General features: G+C 56.7%; 1 protein-coding gene across 9 annotated transcripts in view; it reads left to right on the top strand.

Moving 5' to 3' along the window:
* Positions 1–19,405, top strand: part of AMBRA1 (autophagy and beclin 1 regulator 1) — a 172,392-nt gene extending 152,987 nt beyond the window's left edge. For all 9 annotated transcript variants that reach the window (XM_061381336.1, XM_061381331.1, XM_061381339.1 and 6 more), the window contains 4 exons: positions 2,630–2,769; positions 10,213–10,305; positions 11,562–11,755; positions 17,833–19,405. In XM_061381336.1, the coding sequence (XP_061237320.1) occupies positions 2,630–2,769; positions 10,213–10,305; positions 11,562–11,755; positions 17,833–18,323 (918 nt within the window). In that variant the 3' untranslated portion in view covers positions 18,324–19,405. The remainder of the gene's footprint in view (positions 1–2,629; positions 2,770–10,212; positions 10,306–11,561; positions 11,756–17,832) is intronic.
* Positions 19,406–20,892: the final 1,487 nt, after the last annotated feature.

Below are 20,892 nucleotides of genomic sequence, written 5' to 3'. Positions count from 1 at the left end.
CCTGTGAGGTGTTTGTTTGCTTCTTTCTTAGGAACATTTCTAGAAAAGAGTCCCCTTATTCTTATGAGCCCTCGGTCAAAACACTCAGCACGACCTTAAAGCATTTAATTTCCGAACCATATCGTCCCCCTTCTTGCAAGACCAGTTTCCCTGGGCCTTCTGCCTCATTGCCTGCAATAATGAATCGTTATGATTTTAGGGGAGACTCTTGTGAGGCCCATTAGAGCTGCCACAGGTGAAAAATGAAGCTTCCCTCATCCACCCACTGAAATGAACACACATCCCTTCTGAACTCTGGGTGTATCCCCACCTTAAATTATCGGACCTTTGGAGAAGGAAACATGAACACGTTAAGAGATCCCAGCCACAGTTGCCTGATGACAACCACTTTGTCCTTTGAGTTTATATACCGAGTCATATTTACCAGAGAGCCGATAGGGTGGACAGAAACTATTGATTATCTTTTGGAAAAGGGAAAACCTCTGTGAGAAAGGATGAAGGCACCACACCCATCCCCTGACTTGAAGGAGAAGAGTTGCGTAGGTGCAAAGGGCAGAACACTGGCCCTGCCATCACGTGGACAGTCACCTAGTGAGGCTGGTGGAGAGGAGTGGCCGTGGATCCTTCCCAGCTCCTACCAGATATGTACGTGCAAGGAAGAGATTACCCAAAGGCGGTGACTCGTTTAGAAATTCATAGACCCCACTGGGCCCTTTTTGAGTAGTCGCCTCAGACCAAAGATTTCAGGAGCCCTGGTTAATTCTTACATCTGGAGTTAAGTGAGGTAGGGAGGGCATAGGAGATTCTTAATGCAGCAGCGGCCACAGGGCAGCCGGTCTTAGGCCTCAAAGCAGAGCCGGTTCCTCGTCTGTTACAGACCCACTTGACCTTAGGACCGCAGCAGCGCCGTCCAGCAGCGTGCTACTAGCTGCCCAGGCACATTCCTCAGCACCACAAAAGCTGGAGAATGTTTACAACGGGATTCTGTGTGTGTGTGTGTGTGTCTACCTCGAGCGCACACGCCACTGAGTTCTCCTGTCTAGAGACTGTCCTGTTGAAGACCTTTCAGATAGACACCCAAGGCACGTGAACATATGTTCCCAAATGCAGGGCTTCTTATCACTTGATTTCTGTAAATGGTGTCGACCCTTAGCTCAGTGTTTAACTTTTGGGAGGAGTGGGGTCTCTCATCAGGATGATGAGAAAAGCAATTATTATTATGCTGCCCTAGATTCATTCTAAACTACACTCTCCTTTGTTCTCTCATTTTTCCCCCTTCCGTCAGCCTTCAGCGACAGGTAAAGGCAGATGAAGTTCATCCTTAGCTTATAAAAAACCTAAAAGAGGCTAAAAGAGAAAACTTTATATTAACTAAAACTCTAGTGTATAAATTCTTAGTTTTGTGTCCTTCTCATAGGCCCTGATGACTTTTTTTGAAGCCCCAGATGCTGGTTCCTGGAAATATTGTAATAACCAGAGTTACCATTTCTGAGCCTGGCCTAGGTATTTTATGTACATAGTTTCTCTTTATCTGCCCCATTATTTGAGTGCTGGTGCTGTCTGTGTTCACTTTCCTGCATTGGAGAAGGCGATGGCACCCCACTCCAGTGTTCTTGCCTGGAGAATCCCAGGGACGGGGAGCCTGGTGGGCTGCCATCTCTGGGGTCGCACGAGTCGGACACGACTGAAGTGACTTAGCAGCAGCAGCAGCTGTCTATGTTGAAACGGAGATCCAGAGACATTGTTAATGCAGTGATGTCAGGACTCAGACGCAGCTCTTTCTGACTCTAAAATGTTGCCCTTCACCCTTCCATTGCCTCTGACTGAAGTCGATTCTGGAACATCGTATCGATCAGTAGCCAGATCTCACCTTCAGCCCAACCTGAGACAGAGCTAAGCTGCCCCCTGAGAAAATAGTAGCTTTGGAAAGATGTAGACCGATGAAAGGAGATTCCCTTTGGGAACTGGTCTGTTTAATGGTGATTTTATATACGCTAGAAAGAACTCATGTACCTGTGTTTTCAAGAGTTCCCTCTGCCTTGCTTCCTACATCTTACTGCACCTTCTCGTTTTCCTTAAGAATAGCAGTTTTAACGTTGCTCTTAATGAGGTGAATTAAGAATGTTCTCTGATGTTATCACCCTCTCCCGCCCCCCCATCACCTTCAGTTCCCCACTGCTGTGAGAGTGCTGTGGTTTCCGTGGTAACGGGGCTACCAGGGGAGCTTGGCTCTCCCTGGTTTGTCTGGTCAGAGGAAAGTTCGGGGCAATGCTTCCTGCTGTGCTGGGCTCTGCATGGGGCTCTCCAGGGGCTTAAGTGAAAGCGATGAAGTGAGACACGTTAGAGGCTGTGAGGTGAGCACAGCGAAGCTTCACGCAGAGAAGTCCACATGTGCCCTGTGATTTCCTGACCAGTCCTTAGCCCTCACCTCAGGTAAGAGGGTCCCGCCCTCCCCTGTGCGTCCCCAGGCTCTCAGATACATTCCCAGTCTAACCATTTCCTTTCTTCCCTGTGGTTAACTTGCTTCAGGCCATACGAGGGACTTGGTTTCCCCCTGGATTTTGTTATTCTTGGTAACAGACTGTTTCTCCTCCCATTCTCTTTTCTTCCCTCTTTCTCCCCCACCCAGAGAGTTTTCAACGTCCTTTACCCCATGCCTGCTGACCAGCGGAGACATGTCAGCATCAATTCTGCCCGGTGGCTGCCCGAGCCAGGGCTTGGCCTGGCCTACGGCACCAACAAAGGAGACCTGGTGATCTGCCGACCGGAGTGAGTGGCTGGAGGGGGCCGGGGGGAGGGCGTGCAGGGGGCGTCTGGGGGAGGTGTGCAGGGGGGCGTCCCGGCGGAGGACTGGGGTCAGCAGCGTTCACCTGTAGGTCTGGCTGGTGAGGTGCGGTCTTCCAGAGGGGAAATCCGAACCTTGCTAGAGCCTGCCTCGTTCTTGGCATCACTCCTTAAAGTGTCCTTTCTACCTCGGGAATGGTAGCTCTCCATTCCAGAAATCTTCAAAAGATTGGTGTAGTTACCAAGTGCTCTTAAATCTAAGGCAGTATTGTTTTTTTCTTTGTTTTCCCTTGTTCTCTGGTTTCCTAGTGATAGTCAAGTTTCCCTGCAGGCAGAAGCATAGATATCAACAGTTCTTTTCTAAACCCTTTTTGAAAAATTCAGCAGGTGGTCTTGGGTTTGTGTAAATGCCACAGACCCTAACTTAAGAAATAAAACCAAGAGTATAGCGTTAAAGCCCTAATTTGCCAAGCCACTGATCTCTGACAGCCTGGCTCTATCTGTGTTCTGCCTGTTTTCCTTTCTGCTTGGGCCTCCATCTCATAACACTGAAGGCAGATTGAAAAGCTCAGTTTAAAATGAAAATGATAATTCACTGGTCTTGATTGAAGGAGAGGGTGGGGGGGCGGTGGGGAACCAGAGCATTGCTGCCCTACATCCTTATGACGCCTCCTTCCCTCTCCTCTGGTGTTTTGGGGCAGAGAGGTCGGTTCAGGCCTCCTGTCATTCAGAGCCCTGGGGGGTCCTCCAGGTGTGTCATCCGCTTCCAGAGCCAGCCAGGTGGGGAGACTCGAACTCTGTGCTTCAGTGCAGACCAGGCTGAGGGCTTCGTGGACCAGTGCAGGGGTCCAGCCGATTAAGTGTCACATCTGCCTCCAGGCCCTCGCATTGGGCTCGGAGCCTCGTCCGAGGGGAGCTGCAGGGTGCAGAGCAGGCGTGGCCTGGCTGGTCTGCTAGGGTCTCTGGTCGTTGGGTGTGTCCGCGTTGCCTTTCGATTGGGCCCTTGGTGATTCTTCCCAAAATGTGTGTTTGAGTCACTTCTGGTGGACCAGCAAGGGACAGGTGGCTGAGCCCTGGTCAGCCGAGCTAGGTCAGTGGCCCAGGAGAAAGAACGTCTGCTTCTGACGACAGCTCTTTGATCCCACCTAGAATTTTCAGAGCCCCTTCCACAGGGAGGCAGCCGGCTCAGCCCGACCTAGTCAGGCTGCTCCAGGCGCCGGGGGCTGCTTGGTTCTGCCAGCCACGCTCTCCTGGACTCCAGGACTGTGGAGCCTGCCCTTTCACCAGCTCCTGGTGCCCTTGCAGAACACAGCCTTCGTCTTCACGACTGTGCCGCTGTTAATTCAGGCACTGGATCTGTCCATTTCTGCCCTCCCCCAGCCTGTCCGTAGTCCTGGATCTGTCTGCCCTGGACGATTTTACCCTTCTTGCCGCCGTTCCCCAGAGCTCATGGCGCTGGTGGTCTGATGCCTCCTCCTTTGTTAGTCCTTCACGAGAGGACTCTCCCAGGCGCCTCTCCCGAGACTGGACAAGAGCCCCGGGTTGCGGCCCCCCTCAGCAGCCCCGTGGTTGCAGGCCTTGCGCCCCTCCTCCCGCAGGGCGTCCTTCTCAGCGCTGCAGTCTTGTCTCTGGCTCCGGCTGCTCACCTTGCCCCACCAAGGCTCCCAGCCTCTCTTGCAACAGTGGTCTGCTCTTAGCAGAGGCAGGCTCTCTACTCCCGGTTTGTCCTGGCCCCACCGAGGCTTTTACATCTGAAACCCCAGCCTACACGCTAGGTGTGAGTCACAGACTCCTCAGCCAGACGCAAAGCTGGCTTTGGCCCCTCTTTCCTCCCCATATGTCATCTTCAGCATCCAGCGTCTCCGCAGGCGGGAGCCATCTTGGGCTGCCTGGGGAGCTCTCTTGTGGTTTGTTGCTCTTTAGTCTCTCAGTCCGACTCTCTGCGACCCCATGGACTGTAGCTCGCCAGGCTCCTCTGTCCACGGGATTCTCTCGTCAAGAATACTGGAGTGGGTCGCCATTTTCTCCTCCAGGAGATCTTCCCAACTCAGGGGTTGAACCCGTGTCTCCTGTATTGTAGGCGGATTTTTCACCACTGAGCCACCAGGGGAGCCTGGGAAGCTCTCTTCCCTACCAGCAAATCAAGTCTCCTCCGTGGCAGGAGAGCAGTTATGTTTGACACAATGAGCAGCGCCCCATCCCAGACCTAGTTGTGCTGGACTCCGAGCGAGTTAAGCCTGCCTTTTTGGTGGTGTTCTTTGCTCCTGATGTCTTGGGTCATGTGGGTTAACGCCCCATACCTTAGGGCTGATATTTCAGGGTAAATCAAGATGGGCAAGACTTTGTCCCAGGTTGTCCAAAGGCTCTCCAGGTCTCCGTCACCTTCATTTCTGTACTCCAGGCAGGAAGTACCATGAACAATATTCAGGTAAGGAAGTGAAGACCCACCACGGGTCTCCCGGCGGATCAGTGACAGAATGAGGCTTCCTAAGTTTGCCATCCAGAACTCTTTCCTGTAGCTGATTCTTAACGTTTTTTTCAATCAAAAACTGCTATAGAATTCCAACAAAAGCAACATACTCTCTTCCACAGAAAAAATACACCACTTGCAACTCTGTAACTCTCCGAAGACCTCGGGTGAAGAAAGCAGCCCCAGGTCACCTGGAGGCGTTTAAGTGGTCAGGTGACTGAGGCAGCGGGAAATGAGCGAGGCTGAGTGAGGCCATGGACGTCTTTCTTTTTTTTTTAATATTTTATTTATTTGGGTCCACCAGCCCTTCGTTGTGGCACACGAGATCTCTAGTTGTGGTATGTGGGATCTAGTCCCTGACCAGGGATCGAACCGCAGCCCCCTGCATTGGGAGCAGGAGTCTTAGCCACTGGACCACCAGGGAACGCACATCTTTTGAACGCACTCTGAGTGGTCTCCAGCCCAGGATGAGGAGAACAAATAGGAAAGTAGAGGCCCAGCGTTGTCAGCTGCTGCCTGGCCCCGCGTGACACAGCTCCCTGGCACCCCTGTTCCCAGGGGCACACCAGCCAGCCGGCCAGCTGGGCCAAGATGACCGCCCTCGCTCCACACCAGGTGGTCGTCTGCCTTTGTCTCAGGCTCAGGCAGCTGCACCACGCTCTGTGCTTTCAGTCCTGTTCCTGGTTTCTCCTCCATTGTCTTAGCCTTGACACGCTCTCCAAGCACAAAGACAGAGGTAACAAGCTTCTTGGGCTTCTCTTGATGGGTTTTAAAAACCCATTTGACAGTAGGCGAAAAAAGCCTCAGGAAACGCTCCGTCTCTCCAGGACAGGTGAGGAGACGAGCCACTGTCCTTCAGCCTAGAGCCCTTTCAGTGGCCGATAGCCCGGCTGCCCGCCCCCCTCCCCCCTTCCTAGCAGTGAGGGGCTCCTTTCTCCTTTGCTTCACCCCCCACTTCTCCCAAGCCACTCCTGTGCCTCTAGCTGATCACCAGCCCAGCCGACACCCCCACCAATGACCGCAGTGGGTGTGAAGTGCCAGATTGGTGTGAGGTGCTGCTTGCTCACTTCCGGCTTCAGAGGTCAGCCCTACAGATGGGGGGTGGGGATGTGCGTCTGGGAAGACCACTACGTGTCAGAGTCTGCTCAGAAGGCAGAATTCAGAGACTCACGTCAGGAGAAAAGGAGGCCGGGGGGAATCCCCTGGTGTTCCAGTGGTTAGGACTCAGCTCTTCCACTGCCGAGGGCCCGTGTTCAGTCCCTGCTCAGGGAACTGAGATCCCGGCATGGCACGACTGCGCCCCCTCTTCCTCCCTCCAAAAAAAGACCTTCTAGGAGAAAGCTGTGTGGAGCTTTCCAGGCCTCCACTGATAGATGAAAGAAGAATGTCCTCAAAGGGAATTATACCCTAGAAGTTGGGATGTTCGGAGCCAGAGCCCTGTGTGAGAGCAGCGTGAGGGGTCGTTGAGCCAGGCCCAGAAGCACTGCTCACAGAGGCAGCCAGGTGCTGAACAGAAGTCTGTTTGACACGCCTGGCCCTGACTGGCCTTCCCACTCTTCTCCATCCCTCTTTGTCTAGCTTCCAGGAAGGACCTAGAGCAGACAGTGGTGACTCACTCATCGTCCCTGAGGACCAAGGAGAGAGGAGAAGGTTGGCGCCGTTCCTCAGCTTAGAGACGGAAATAAGTGACATTGAGCACTGAATGGCATTTCCATGGCCAGAGAGGGTTATCTCCAACTCTGTTCCCTGGTCCGGTGCCTGGCCTTTCGGCCAAACACACGAGCTTGTCATAGTCAAGCTGGTCTGACCCCAGAAGGTAGAACAAATGACGGCTCGCGCTGGGCTTCTTGGTGAGGAGCAGAGGGGATTGGGAGCAGCACGGCGATCGTCCCTGTGGCCCCTGGTCTGTTTGGCAGTTGACAGCCTCCATGAACGGCCAGAGTTTGCAGCTCGGGGCTGAGGACACCGGCTGCCGGACGGGAAGTGTCTGAGGGGCTCTGAGGACGCAGGCTGCCGGACGGGAAGTGTCTGAGGGGCTCTGAGGACGCAGGCTGCTGGACGGAAGTGTCTGAGGGGCTCTGGGTCAGTGTTCTGCTGGCAGTCGCCACTCAGGGAGTGCCTTCAGGTCGCCTTTTCTCCAAGACAGGAAGGGAGGGGCCTGGTCACCCAGGATGTGGTTTGGTGTGGGCTCGGTGTGAACAGTTTGTTGTCACTCACCAGCCCGGGGTAGCAGGCGGTTCAGATGAATTAGAGAGGAAGGATCTGGCGGGGACCCACATGGTATCGCCACTTGTCAATAAATCTTGACAAGTTTGTAAATCAGGCTCCACGGCAGCTGGCGTCACATAGCACCTCTTGCAGCCCGGATCAGCTCCTTAGAGACTGTAGTGGTGGCTTCGTTTTCCGAGGGACCTCTGCTTTTGACTTCTGGCCGTTTGCCTCTTCCCTCCCATCAGGTCCTCTCTCTCACCCTTGCCCCCCACCGCCCTGTAGTTCTCAGACAGCCCTCACAAAAGTCTCTGAGGATTTGGTGACTCAACTCCCTGCAGCCTCGAGGAGAAACAGCCGCTGCCTGAGGCCCAGAAAACGTGGCCCGCCGCCCCCTGCGTGTCTGTGGGAGCGGCCGGCGCTCGGGTTGAGGTGTCCGGGCTCCGGGCGCTGGCCGCGGTCGTGGCCTCCGGGCTGCTGCAAGAGGCACCTGCAGGTGTCATCGTTGTTTTCGTTTTAGTCACTCAGTCATGTCTGACTCTGCCACCCCGTGGACTGTAGCCCACTAGACTCCTCTGTCGTGGGATTCTCCAGGCAAGATTACTGGAGCAGGTTGCCATTTCCTTCTCCAGGGGATCTTCCCAACCCAGGGATCGAACCCATGTCTCCTGCATTAGCAGGCAGGTTCTTTACCACTGAGCCACCAGGGGAGCCCCAGGTATCATTACCTTGAACTTTAATTCTTCACTGATGTTCTTTTAGACGGCATGTCTGAAGATCACAGCAGACCAGCCCTCTTAGTGGAGCTGGGGGCTGGCAGGTGGGAGGGGTGGGGGTGGGGGTGAGATTAGTCCAGAGCAGGAAGAGGACGAGCCCTTTTGTGGCTGCAGCTCTTTCCCACAGGTGACGCCTCATCCCCAGAACCTTAGTGACCCTCTGGTGATGGGTTGGGCCCTGCTCCCTCTCACCTGAGGTGGCGTGGCCTCCTGACATGCAGTTGTCACCATGCAGGCCCCATCAGGTGCCTATTCTAGCTAATCCTCACATTTAGAAAGGAATACCCCTGCATCACCCCCAACAACTCATCTTTTCCTGGCTGATCCTCACAACCCTCTGACTTCCGTTTGTTTGCTCTTTATTGAAGAAGTTGTGTTGTTATCATTTAGGATGGTGACCTAAGCCTCTAGGCTTTCGTTGGAGTTTTTCTTAGTTCGAGTTGCCATAACAGAATACCACAGACAGGGTGACTTAATCACCTGCCGTTCTGGAAGCTGGGAGTCTGAGATCAGGTGCCACCACGGTTGAGCTCTGGTGAGGACTCCTTTCCTGGCTGGTAGATGACCACCTTCTCTCTTCTCGCTGTGTCCTCACATGATGGAGAAAGAGAGTAAGGTCTTTCTCTCTCCTTTATAAGGCCAGAGTCCTTCTGGATTAAGGTCCCAGTCTTATGACCTCATTTATTAACCTTAATTACCTTTTAAAGACCCTGTCTCTCAGGGGTGGGGTTTCAGCATGTGAATTTGAGGGAGCTCCGTCTGTAGCAGAGCTTCTCCAGGCCACTGTGCGCGCCCTGGCCCGCTGCGGAGCAGAGCTGCCCGTTTTGTCTCTTAGAGTCTCTTCACGGACACGGAGTGCTAATCACAGGGCTCAAAAACACCTCTTTCCCAACTCTTTACCCTCTCGTTTCACCACCACCCCACCCCACCCCGCCCTGAGCCCTGTGACTGGTGTAGGTAGCATCTTTTTCAGTGGGGAATCTTTAAAATTAAAGGCGTCTTGTGTCTTGGCACCCACCGCTGGCAGCCAGGCTTGCTGCCTGAGGAGGCACGTCAGTCTAGAAAAATAAGAGGCCCCCGCTTCCCTCCTGGCAGTTGTGCCTGGGTGAGAGTGTGATAAACTGCCCGACACTCCACTGCAGGGAAAGAAGGAGCCAGGGCCAGGCCAGCAGCCAGGAGAACTCGATGGACAGAAACTCCTTTCTCTGCCATCAGCCGCCCAGCCTATCACCGCTGGAGTTCCTCTCCTCACCGCAGCCCCTGGAGAATCTTGTGAGCCCTCCCAGGTCATCTTCAGCTCTTCTCATTGCTTTTCCAGCCTCTACCTGGCAAAGGAGGCTCTCGGGCCAGAATAGAACGAGATGTGGGCCTCTCTGGCTCAGTGGGAGCTTTTTCCTGTTAGCCTTCTGAGCTCCAGGCAAAATAAGAACATCAGCTTGCCCTCATTTGCCTTTCTCCTGGCCCCATGGCTGTAGGGAAGACCTAGTGGTGAGAGCCTCCACTCATGTCCTGAGCACTGAGCACGCCCTTCAGACAGGGCAGTCTGGTGAGGACTCCTTTCCTGGCTGGTAGACGACCACCTTCTCTTTTCTCGCTGTCTCCTCACATGCCCTTCAGACAGGGCAGGCTGTGGCACTTGGCGTCTCCAAGGCCATCTTAGCCCCCGCCTCGTACGGCTGAAGAGTATGCAGAACTCACGGCCTGTGACTGGTGTGTCTATGTTTTTGCTTCTCTCAGCCCCCAAGAGGAGCCAGTTAGGCTCTGGGCGATGGAAGAGGCTAAAGGCGTCACTCCAGGCGTCGGGGCTGTTGGAGATAACATCGGGCTGTTCTGCACTGAGCATCCTCATGGACCGTCTCTTCCACTGGGACAGCCTCAGCCCAGTCCCAGGAGAGAGGAAGGAAGGAAAGGGAGCAAGGGGTTCTGGCCATTCTCTAACGCCTTCCACTCTGTCTCCTCCCAAATGATTTCCAGGGCCTCAAACTCTGGTGTTGAGTACTACTGGGACCAGCTGAACGAGACGGTCTTCACTGTTCACTCCAGCAGCCGAAGCAGCGAGAGGCCTGGGTGAGTTTGTGAAGGAGGCGGCCCGCCGTCCCTCCCGCTCCAGTGGGGTCCAGAGCGGTGCCCTCGGACCTGGCCTGGGGGCTCCATGGGTATCCCTTCTCAACAAGATCAGCTCCCTTTTGCTCGGCTTCACACTTTGAGCTTTTGTACAAGCTTTCGTTCAAGAAAAGTGTTTCATGGCTAAGAAACAGAATAGAACCTCTGCCCTCTGAGTCTTGACTGAAGACCAGCTAGGACCCCATCCAGCCCCCCAGTCCTGGCTGTGGTGTCCAGGGGGAGCCTCAGTGAAGAGAGAGCTCTGGAGAGGGATGTCCTCACTAGGAGATTGCTCACGGGCAGCCTCCCTCGTGACCCAGGCCTCGGGGACCAAGCTGCCCAGAGCTGCAGCCCAGGGACAAACCCTCCCCAGGGGCCACTTAGTAGGAACCTGGTGCTGGTCCTCCCATCATTTAATTCATTAATGGAGACAGAATCATCCTGAGAAAACAAAGCGCTGGGTCAGCGATAAAGCCAGAGCAGTCACTGCTCCCTCGAGGAAGTGCCGGGCACAGTCCCCAGAAACAGCTCCAGACAGGAGGGGTTGGTGCCCGTCCTGAACAACATCATGGGCTCCCTCCGCTGCCACCCCTTGCTGTGCTGAGGGTCCATGCCCAGGAAATGCCCAAGGAAGGGGAGGTTAGCTTCGGGCCTGGGCCTCACGCATCGGCAGCTGGTGCGCCCTGCTTCTTAGGGTCTGTTTTCAGAAGGCCGTAAAGGAAGATCCTTTATAGCCTCAGTAGGAGTCCTATTGAGTCCTATGTAGTGGAAGTTCCAAGAATTTAAACTGGAATCTTGTCAGCGTGTAGTTAGAAGGAAGGAAAAGCTAAAGAGAGAGAGGGCCACTTCTGGCTGCTCACCCTTGGACCCATGGCTTCTAGCCACTCAGCTGGTGGCTCTCTGAATGTTGAGTAAGTGTCTTTTAAGATCAGCCATCTCTGTACCCCCAGAAAGGCCCTCACGGTTTGAGTGACTGGACCAGCTGTCTTTGCAAAAGATGGATGGTTCTCCCACCTCCTTTTCACTATCCCAGGACATGGACTGAACTGAAGGAGAAGGACATGTACAAGTTAACTGGCAGCAGGAGGCCACTGTGGGAGTGGGCCTCAGCCTGCAGGCCCTGGTCCGGGCTGTGCCAAGCTCGGGCGCAGAGCAGGCAGGGCTCTGTGGGGCCGCTGTCCCCAGCCCTGCCTGACTTCCATCCGCCTTTCTGTCGCTAGAACCAGCAGAGCCACGTGGAGGACAGACAGAGACATGGGCCTGATGAATGCCATCGGCCTGCAGCCCCGGAATCCCACCACATCGGTAACGTCTCAGGGCACCCAAACTCTGGCCCTGCAGCTGCAAAATGCAGAGACCCAGACGGAGCGGGAGATACAGGAGCCGGGGGTGGCGGCTTCAGGTCCTGGTGAAGGTAGGAGCCGTGTAATACTAGAGGGGGAATGAGCCAGGGAGGAGGGAGGCTGGTGGTGAGGACCATTCTCGCCACTCCCTGAGGCTCCTGCCCCATGCGGACCGATGGGGCTGGGAGCGCACCACAGCCACCAGGGCAGGCACCCCTCCTATGGCACCTCCTTGGGCAGAAGTATCACTTCCCTGATCTGGGCCACCAATTGCAGCCTCCTGGCCACTCTTAGAGCTTGGGCCAGCCCCCACCAGGAACCCTAATCTCCTTATCCTCTAAAACTTGGAGGGCTCAGAGAGTCACCTGGTCAGAAAAGGCAAGAGGGACACCCTGCTGCAAGCTCACATGCCAGACAGCTGCCAGGGCAACCCCCTACCCTCCCCACCCAGGGTAGGTGTCTCCCCTCTCCAGGCCAGCCAAGTCGGGAGGCCCTTACACACACGCATCCTTCACAGCCATTGGGGCTGCAACCTGGCTCACCATCAGCCCCTTCCTCTCACCTATGGCAGGCGTGGCTGGGCCGTGACTCTGTGCTGGCCTCACACTGCTAAGAACCAATTAGCACCTCCCTGCGTAGCGCTCAGCGCTCGGGCCCCCTTCGGAGTGTGTTGGCAGCTCTGTTAAATAGGCTGTTCTCACCTGGTCACTCTCTTTGCCCCCTGCCCCAGCCCCTGGCTGCTCCCAGCTCCAGATGCGGCAGCCTCCAGACAGCCCCGTCTTCTCTAGGTCTGTGGTAAGCCACCTGCTCAGGAGAGACCAGGAGAAGACAGGTGTACTTCAGGCAGAGGAGCAGATCTGCCTGTGTGCCCTCAGGGCATAGCCTGTATGCTGCAGCCCTGCCCTGGGCACTGTCCCGTGGCTGCCGCGAGCTGCCACGTCTTACAGCCACACCCCCTTTCGGTCTGTGCCCCCGCCGCTTCCTCCATCTGCTGGGTAGAAACCCCCGGTGTGGGCAGAGCGGCCCGAGCCTCTCCGAGGAGGAGAGCGCGTGAGTGCCTCCCGCCAGCCCCAGGCAGAGTCCTGGTCTGGGTGGCCCCTGTGCCACGATCGCGTGGCCCCTTCCTGTCCTCCCGGCGTCAGCTGCTGCAGGTGCCGAGACAGACAGGCCTTGGTGCTTCCCTGAGGAGCTGCAGTCTAGAGCAGAGGCAGGCACCCAGCAGGTAGTGACTTCTCGTGGTTAGAACCTCTGTGCTGCAGAGGAGGGGGAGCCACAACCTGGCTGTGGGGCTCGGGGAGGACTCCTGGAGGAGGCGACCTTCCAGGATGAGGAGAAAACACCAGGCAAAGTGGGGTGCAGAGGAGAACAGGCACTGCTCACGGAGGGGCGGCAGCTGCAAGGGCGCCAAGCTCAAAACCACTAGTCTGCACCAAGGACCGCTGCGGGCTCTTGTCTGTGGCCGGTCAGCGCGCTGAGAACTGAGGCTGCACGCGTGGCGAGGGCGGGTTACAGGGAGCTGGTTCGGGAGGGAGGCCTTCGCCCCGAAGGTCAAGAGCAGCAGAGAAGAGGGGCATCCTCCTGTGTTTGCACCTGCCAAGGACGCCTTGATTATTTCCTCAATCCCATCAGCTTTTCTCTGACCTCTAGTCAATTATGATTGTGAGTGCCTTTCTTCATGTTTGAGGGTGGGGAGGATGGGCTGGCAGGAGGCAAGAGAGTCTCTTTTCCAGTTTCAGAAGCCAGAACTTCATTCTGTTCCAGTCTCCTCCCCGCAAAGCAGAGCGGTTGGTGGAGGGCAAGCCCTTCAGAGGGGCAGTCGGGAGGGGAGCTGTGGCCGAGTAGCTCAGATAGCTCACTGCATCTCTGTGGCCTAGCGACCTTTGCCTGGAGCTCTGGACCTCTGGACCTCTGGCTCTGAAAGGGACAATGTCATAGTCCCTTGCAGAAACCCATGCCTAGAAAAAAGGGGAGCAGATGCATCTTCTCTGCTGGGGCCAGGAGCCTTGTCCTGGGGTGCTTCATCCCTGACTGCCATCCGCTGCTGCCTCTCTGGTAGGGGAAGCAGGAGTCAGGAGCCTCCTCGGGCTCAGACTTCCTCCCTGGTCTGCTTTTTCCATCTAACAGGCAAGCACAGCAGCTTTCTCTCTCTCTCTCACACTCACACACACACACATCTCCCCTCCCCTCCTCTCCCCCCCACCCCCACCCCCAGTCAGCAAACTAGTGGCCACGTCTGCAGAAGCACGTGGAAGAAACCGCTCATCAAGCTGGTTAACGCTTCTTCTGGGCCCTGTGGGGATATCCCGTGCACGCCTCCACATGCCAGGGGCCCAGGCACCTTAGGGTGGGCAGCTGGCTCCACTTGCAGCAGTTGCCATTCTGTGGCCCCTTGCTGAGCCCTTTCCCATTGGCTAGCACTGAAGGGTTCTTAGCTACTCCTCATCTTCATGTTGGATAGGAATTTTATTAAAATCCATGCAGTTCTGTCTAGGACTTCCCGGAGGAGCCCTCCATGGGGGGGAGTTGGCAGGTGTTGACTTTTTTTGCTGGTCCAGCTTTAAAGCTTCCCTGCCCTGTCACTCCAAAAGCTAGGGGAGGCATCCCTGGGCTCTGTGCTTGCTCCTAGCACTGCCACCGTGCCTGCCTGGCATGCAGTGGGCCCTCCGCAAGTGTGGAACAAATGAAATGAGCCGGGGCGGGGCCCTGTCCCCCAGCTTGGCTGTGCCGCACTGTTCGGGGAGCCCATGGCTCTGCCTCTGACCACTGGGAAAGGTTGTCTGGACCTTTCTGTTGTCTGGGGAAACAATAGAATGGCTGTAGGAACCTGGTTCGTGGATCAGGGAAAGCAACCGTGAGGGTGAGGGACAGGGTGCCCCAGAGGTCAGGACGGGCAGCTCCTGCCCTGACACAGCCTGGCCCTCCTCTTCCGGGCGGGGAAGCCCCAGAACCGGCCACCACGGGGAGTTCCTGACGCCACCCTGGCCTCTGCATCCAGAATATACCTTGCCAAGGAAACGATCTTCTGTCAACACAAAATCAGTCTCCCATTTTTCAAAGACAAAAAGAAATGCTTCTGCTGCAGGGAAGGTGACAGCAAACCTAAGTCCTGTGGCCGCCCGGCTTCCGGAGCTAGCCTGGATCCCTGACCGCAGCTGCCACCCCGCAGGCCCCAGGGTGTTCTCCTCTGGAGGAACGTGCTGGCGGCCCACCGTGGCTGTCAGCCTTGGCTCAGAGCTCCCAAGCGGGAGGCCCAGCTCACAGCTCTGGCTGAAGCTCCCCGCACCCAGCCCTGAGGAAACCGTTAGTGTGTATGTTTTAAACACTTCTATCCAATCTTAATTATTGAGTACTTTTAGTACTAGTGTTGAATTAGGCACCAGGAATCCAGAGGGAATCAGATTCAGAGATGAAGCCACGCCTCTTCTCTCACACCTGAAGTCCAGAAAGGAGACAGACGTGTAAGTGCGCCCGCAGAGCAGGGGCAACACGTGGCCAGTTTTGGAGGTTCCCTGAAGGCTAGAATGCCTGTAGGTTGTCTGGGAGCCCTGGAGTCACCCACACAGTCATTTAACAGGTAGACTTCAAGTGCGAGCCCAAAGGGGATCAGAACGCAGTCTGAGGCCATCAGGGACCCGGAGCCGAGAAGGGAGAGACTCTGTTGTGGAGAGGTGCGGGCCCTGCGGGGCTCAGAGCAGAGGCAGCCATGCTCAGCAGGACCCGGGGCAGGGGTGGGGGTTGCCCTTGAAAACAAGTGGCCTTTGGCCACTGGGCAGCAGGCCGGTGTGTAACGGGGAGGACCTCCACGGTGTGTGTGGGCAGGGGTCTGCACACCCATGGTGGTGCTGAGTCTGGGGGTGGGGGAAGAGGGGTGGTCAGGGAAAGAGCTGGGACCCCACCGGAAGGCCCATGAGCATGACAGTGAGCGTCCTCACCACTTTGAGGACTCGGGATTGCTGTGTTTTGAAGAGTATGGACTTGGCCAGAACCCAGTGGCTCCAAGCAGAATTAGGACAGCAGTAGTAGCTGCCTGGAGGCTGGGTGGAAGGGGAGAGAAGCCCACAGACCCGTTCGGACAAACAGTCGCAGCTGCAGTGACAGGCGGCTGGGACCGCAGGTACCGGTGCAGCGGGAACAGACAGAAGGGCCCAGAGTCAGGTGCCCACAGCTGTGCTGGGGCCTAACTGTGACAGCTCCCTGAGGGTCCCAAGCAGCCCTGCCCGGCTCCCAGAGTGAGGTACGGGAAAAGAGCAGTGTTCAGTGGGCACGGCGCCCAGCCAGGGAGCCCCAATGCCAGCAGGCCGTGGGCCAGCCCGCTGCACACCCCTGACCAGGCTGGGGAGCCTCAGTACATGGAGCGCTTGGAAAACCGTAGGGGTGGCAGTGAGCGCAGGGGTCCCCCGGGCCCTCCCCCTGCAGCCCTTTCGGCTCACAGAGTAGACGCTTTGCTGGCAGTGAGGCCCTGGGTGCCCTTTCCTCCCACTCCTTACCCGCCGCTGGACGGCTTTTCCCATGAGCTGCCTAAGGGGGAAGCGCCTAAAGGCAGCTGTCTTGAGGGGTTGGAGGTGGGAGGGTAGAATTTACCAGAAAATCTGGAGAAAAGCAAAAGCTTCGGCGGAGCCCCTGCTTGGCGCTGGGGAGTGCTGTCTCCCCGAGGATGGAGCACCAGCACACGCCTCCACGCACAACCGAGGACGGAGGGGCCTACTGGGACGTCGGCACAGCTGGGTTGCCAGACGGTGCCTGGACGCCCAGCTCTGACCAGGCAAGCAGGGACAAGGCGCTGGACGGTGCGGCAGCAGAGAAAGTCTTGCAGAGATAGCAACTGACAACAGATAGCGCCAAAAGTTCAAAACTCACCGTCAGAGCCGCCCAAACTGCAGAGTCCCCAGGTGGCCATCAGATCGCCAAAGGACACAAGCCTGTCCATAGTTTGGTGGAGCGGCCCTGGCAGCCTGAGAGCCTCGATCATAGCTGCCCACGGGCTTAGACCACTTAACTGCCCAGTGAGGGCTGAGCACAAGCGAGCAGCCCAAGCTAGAGAAAGGCCCTTGGGTAGGGCTCTTCCTGCAGAGCCCGGGTTCCTGACGACAGCCACCACGGGGCACCCGCTGTGGGCCAGGTGCTTATCGGGCATCATCTCATTCCCTCCGCCTGGCACTGTGCAGGCTGGATGTTTCCATCCCTCTTTTGCAAGTCAGAAAACTGAGGAATGTGGGTGGCGAGGGGTTTATCCACGGTCACACAGCTAAGTGAATGGCAGGACCGAGATCTTAGCCAGTGTCCTCTGCCCCCTACAAGGAGATGCTCAGGCCCTTGGGGAAAGAGCAGGACCTTCTGTGTCCCTCAAGGTGCAGACTGAAACGTCAGGCCGAGGCATTGGCTGCCTCCAGGGAAACATGAGGGTATCAGATATCCAGCCCCGCAAGAAGAGTACGAGGGGAATAACGTGGGACAATAAGAGGAGACAGAATGTCTTTGAAGGAACCCTTGAAAATCATCTTCCTCGTGTGCTTTTAGAAAGTGACATAAACAGAACGATGAAGAGAGAGAACCCAGCTCTGAAAAGGTCCGGAGCAGAGCGTTTGTCTCCTAGCCACACCCTGTGCAGTGCCCTCGCTTTCTGAACACCGGGCGTGGACCCTTTCCCAGGCCCAGGTCTACTAGGCTGTGTGCGACAGGGAGGGGCAGACACCACCAGTTCTCTGGGCCGCCTCCACGGGATGCAAGACCAGCCTACCTCTGGTGTCCAAGGGGTTAAAGGCAGACTCCCAGCTTCAGGTCCAGGCCCACTCTTAACCTGCTGAGCAGTATCAGCCCCCTAGGCTGAAGTGTAAATTAGGATTGTTTGGGGCTCTTATCTGGCTTCCAAGTCCCTGGCTTGATTTTTTTTTTTTTCCCTTTTGACTGCACTGTGCAGCATGTGGGATCTTCGTTCCCAGACCGGGGATGGAACCCGTACCCCTGCTGCATTGGAAGCAGAGAGCCTTAATCCTTGAAATCCACTTGGTTGATTCCTGAACCCAGGGGCTGGCCACTGCCCTGTTTCTGCCTGTAGCTAGAATCCGCCCGCTCCTCCTAGCACTGGCCTGCCTGACTCAGAGGCCCAGGCCAGCAGCTGATTCCCTCCCTTCTGCCTTTTACCTTCCAGGGGAGGGCTCGGACTACGGGGCCAGCGGGGAAGACGCGCTCAGCAGGATCCAGCGGCTGATGGCTGAAGGGGGCATGACGGCCGTGGTACAGCGGGAGCAGAGCACCACCATGGCCTCCATGGGCGGCTTCGGAAACAATATCATTGTCAGCCACCGCATTCACCGCAGCTCCCAGACGGGCACGGAGCCGGGGGCCGCGCACGCCCCCTCGCCGCAGCCCTCCACCTCTCGGGAACTGCTCCCGGAAGCCGGGCAGCTGACAGAGCGAGGCTTGAGCCCCCGGACAGCCTCCTGGGAGCAGCCCGCTACCCCTGGGCGGGAGCCCGCCCTGCTCTCCTCCTCCCCCGCCCCTCCTCCCGCTCCCCTCCCCAGCACCGAGGGACCAACCCCGCCGCGCTGCGACCTGACCAACAGCAACCACCTTCCTGACGGCGGGGGCAGCGGCAGGGGGGAGGCGGCGGGCCCCAGCGGGGAGCCACGGGACAGGTAGAGACAGGCGTGCCCTGGTGCCTCCCCGTGAACCGCTGAGCAGAAACCGGACCTCACAGCTGACTGGGAACTGAGCGCGCAGAAGAGCCGCGGGCTGCGTCAGGGAACAGGAGCGCGAGGGTGGGGGTCAGGAGGGCGTCCATCCGGGGCAGCAGGGAGTGAGGCGGTGCAAGGGGCCAGGCTTGCCTCCGGGGACTAGACCCTTCCAGGATCTGGGGCCCAGGGGAGTCACAGACTGCCGTGCTCACTGCGAGTGGAGGAGGAGGTGGGTATCCCTGCCACGTTCCCCCCGCCCCTTCTAGAACCAAGGCTCAAGGGACTCAGCCCTGGGCAGAGACCCCCCAGGAGGGTGAACAGTCTTCCAGATTTTGGCCCGACCATCCTGGCCAGTGGCCAGTGGAGCAACTTCTCCCTGTTCACCTTGCAGGCAGAGCCACTAGGAGCCCTCAAGCAGGAGGAGCAGCCCGGCCCCCAGAAACCACCTCCGTCTCTGAGCCTTCCAGAGCTTCAGCCTCTTGATCATCTTCCCCCACAGAGACCACAGTCAGGAGTCAGGCCTGGCTCCCAGATCCTGAGCACAGGGACTTCCACACTCACCGGTGGGGGACATCCATGGAGTGGAGGGGGCAGCCTGCTTGCCCAAGACAGGATGGAGTCAAGGGACAGTGGGCAGGTCCTCACTCAGGAGTCGGGGGTGTAGGCTGGCCAGCCCCCAGGGCTTGTCCACCAAGCTCCTCCTTCCCCACCACCCCAAGGCCCTCAGAGCAGCACCTGTGGGTGTCAGTGTTAGCTGAGCCTAGGCCAAAGCCAGCCCAAGGCTGGGGAAGGGGTGAGACTCCGGGTCAGAATGTGAGGTCTTGGTCTGTGATTTAAGGTGTTGCATGTGGAATCTTGAACTGTACGTGTAGTTTCTAGTGGAGAAATCAAGGCTCTGATTATTTTGTTTTTAGTATGAAAAATGTGATTACTTTTCTGTTTGTAACTCATCATAGAAACATTGTGGTGGGAGGAGAGGGGATGGTCTGACTGCTAATGAGGGAAACACCAAAGATCTACATCATTAAAATGATGACATGCCCCTCACCGGTCTCCTCTCTGTTTGTTTCCACGGCGGCGGGAGGGAGGGGGTAGCGGTGGGCGTGGGGGCTGTGGAGCTGAGCCGCCCCGGTTCTGAGCACTGCCTCCGGTGCTGCTGTCCTCGGCAGGGAGCCCCGTGATGCCTCAGCAGAAGCCACTCAGGTAAGGGCTGCCACCTCTGCTTCATGCTGCGTCTGTGTCCCGCCACTGCCTGCTTCCAGGGGCCTGCTGAGGTTTGGGGCACCCTTGACGGTAACAGGTGGGTAAGAATGGTGGGAGGTCACTCATCTTGGTTGCTTCCTACTCAGGATGATGGGTCTGGAGAGAAGAAATCACTGACCAAAAAGCTGGCTCCCCTGCAGTCCTGAAAAGCACGTGTCATGGGTGTCTGGGGTGGCCAGCAGGGAGCTGGGCCTCACCTACAGGTACCCCCCCCCCAACCAAGATGCCATGTGCTGGGGGCTTGGGTTTCCCTTTGCTTTGTGTCAGGGCAGTGGCCCAGGGGTCTGCTGTGGCCATGGGTCTTGGCCATTGAGTTTTAAACCAGTTAGCGGAAGGATTCTTGTCCCCTGTCTCACAGTGGGGACGTGGAGATCAGAGCCACCCCCAGGGCTTTTTGCAGCAACAAGTACTTCTCAAGGAACTTTTGTGTGTTCAACTTTGTCCCAGACACTGTGGGGCATACAGAAGTCTGCTCTGCCCCAGCAGAGAGAGAACCACAAGATTAAAGCAAATAATATGAAACCATGTGAAGAATTATATGGTGAGGAGCACTAGAATTTTATTTAAAGTATTATTACTACAGCATGCTCTGGACCGAGAGGTGAGGTGAGATTTGAGCTGCACGATAAAGGATGGAAGGAAAAGGGCGCCCCCTGCAGTGCCTGCCCTCCACCCAGTCCTCCCCTCAGAGGGAGGAAGAATTTCATGGTCTGAGTGGGGGCTCTGAATTTGTTGATTGTAGAACGTGTGCTGAGGATTCAGTGTTTATCATCTCAGACCTTACCTTAAACTCTCTGTGGTGGATACACCCAGACCACACAGCTCACTGGTGGAGCCAGGGTCTGAACCCAGATGGGACCCTGATGTGCTCTGTTACTTTGGGGGAAAGGGGGTATGAAGAGGCCTTGTGGATGAAGTGACCTAAATTCAGTCCTACCTAGGCTTGCCTCTGTCCTTACTGGCCAAGCATGAACACAGCCCCTACCTGTTGGAGGCCCCTGTCAACAGCTCCTATCCCCACACCATCCCCTTTCCTTAGAAAGCCCTTGTGTGCATAGGTAGAGCCTCCATGGGCCCCCTTGCTTATCATGATAAGGCTGCAGGGTCAGTGGGGCGGAGCTCAGCAATCACAACTGGAGATGAGGCAACAGGTTCCCAGCAGTTCTGTGGACCCAAGATGGGTTTCCCTCATGGCTCAGTTGGTGAAGAATCCACCTGCAATGCAGGAGACCTGGGTTCAATCCCTGGGTTGGGAAGATCCCCTGAAGGAG

Source organism: Bos javanicus, chromosome 15, assembly GCF_032452875.1.
Source record: "Bos javanicus breed banteng chromosome 15, ARS-OSU_banteng_1.0, whole genome shotgun sequence".
Lineage (NCBI taxonomy): Eukaryota > Metazoa > Chordata > Mammalia > Artiodactyla > Bovidae > Bos > Bos javanicus.
This window is presented reverse-complemented; position numbering and strand designations above follow the sequence as displayed.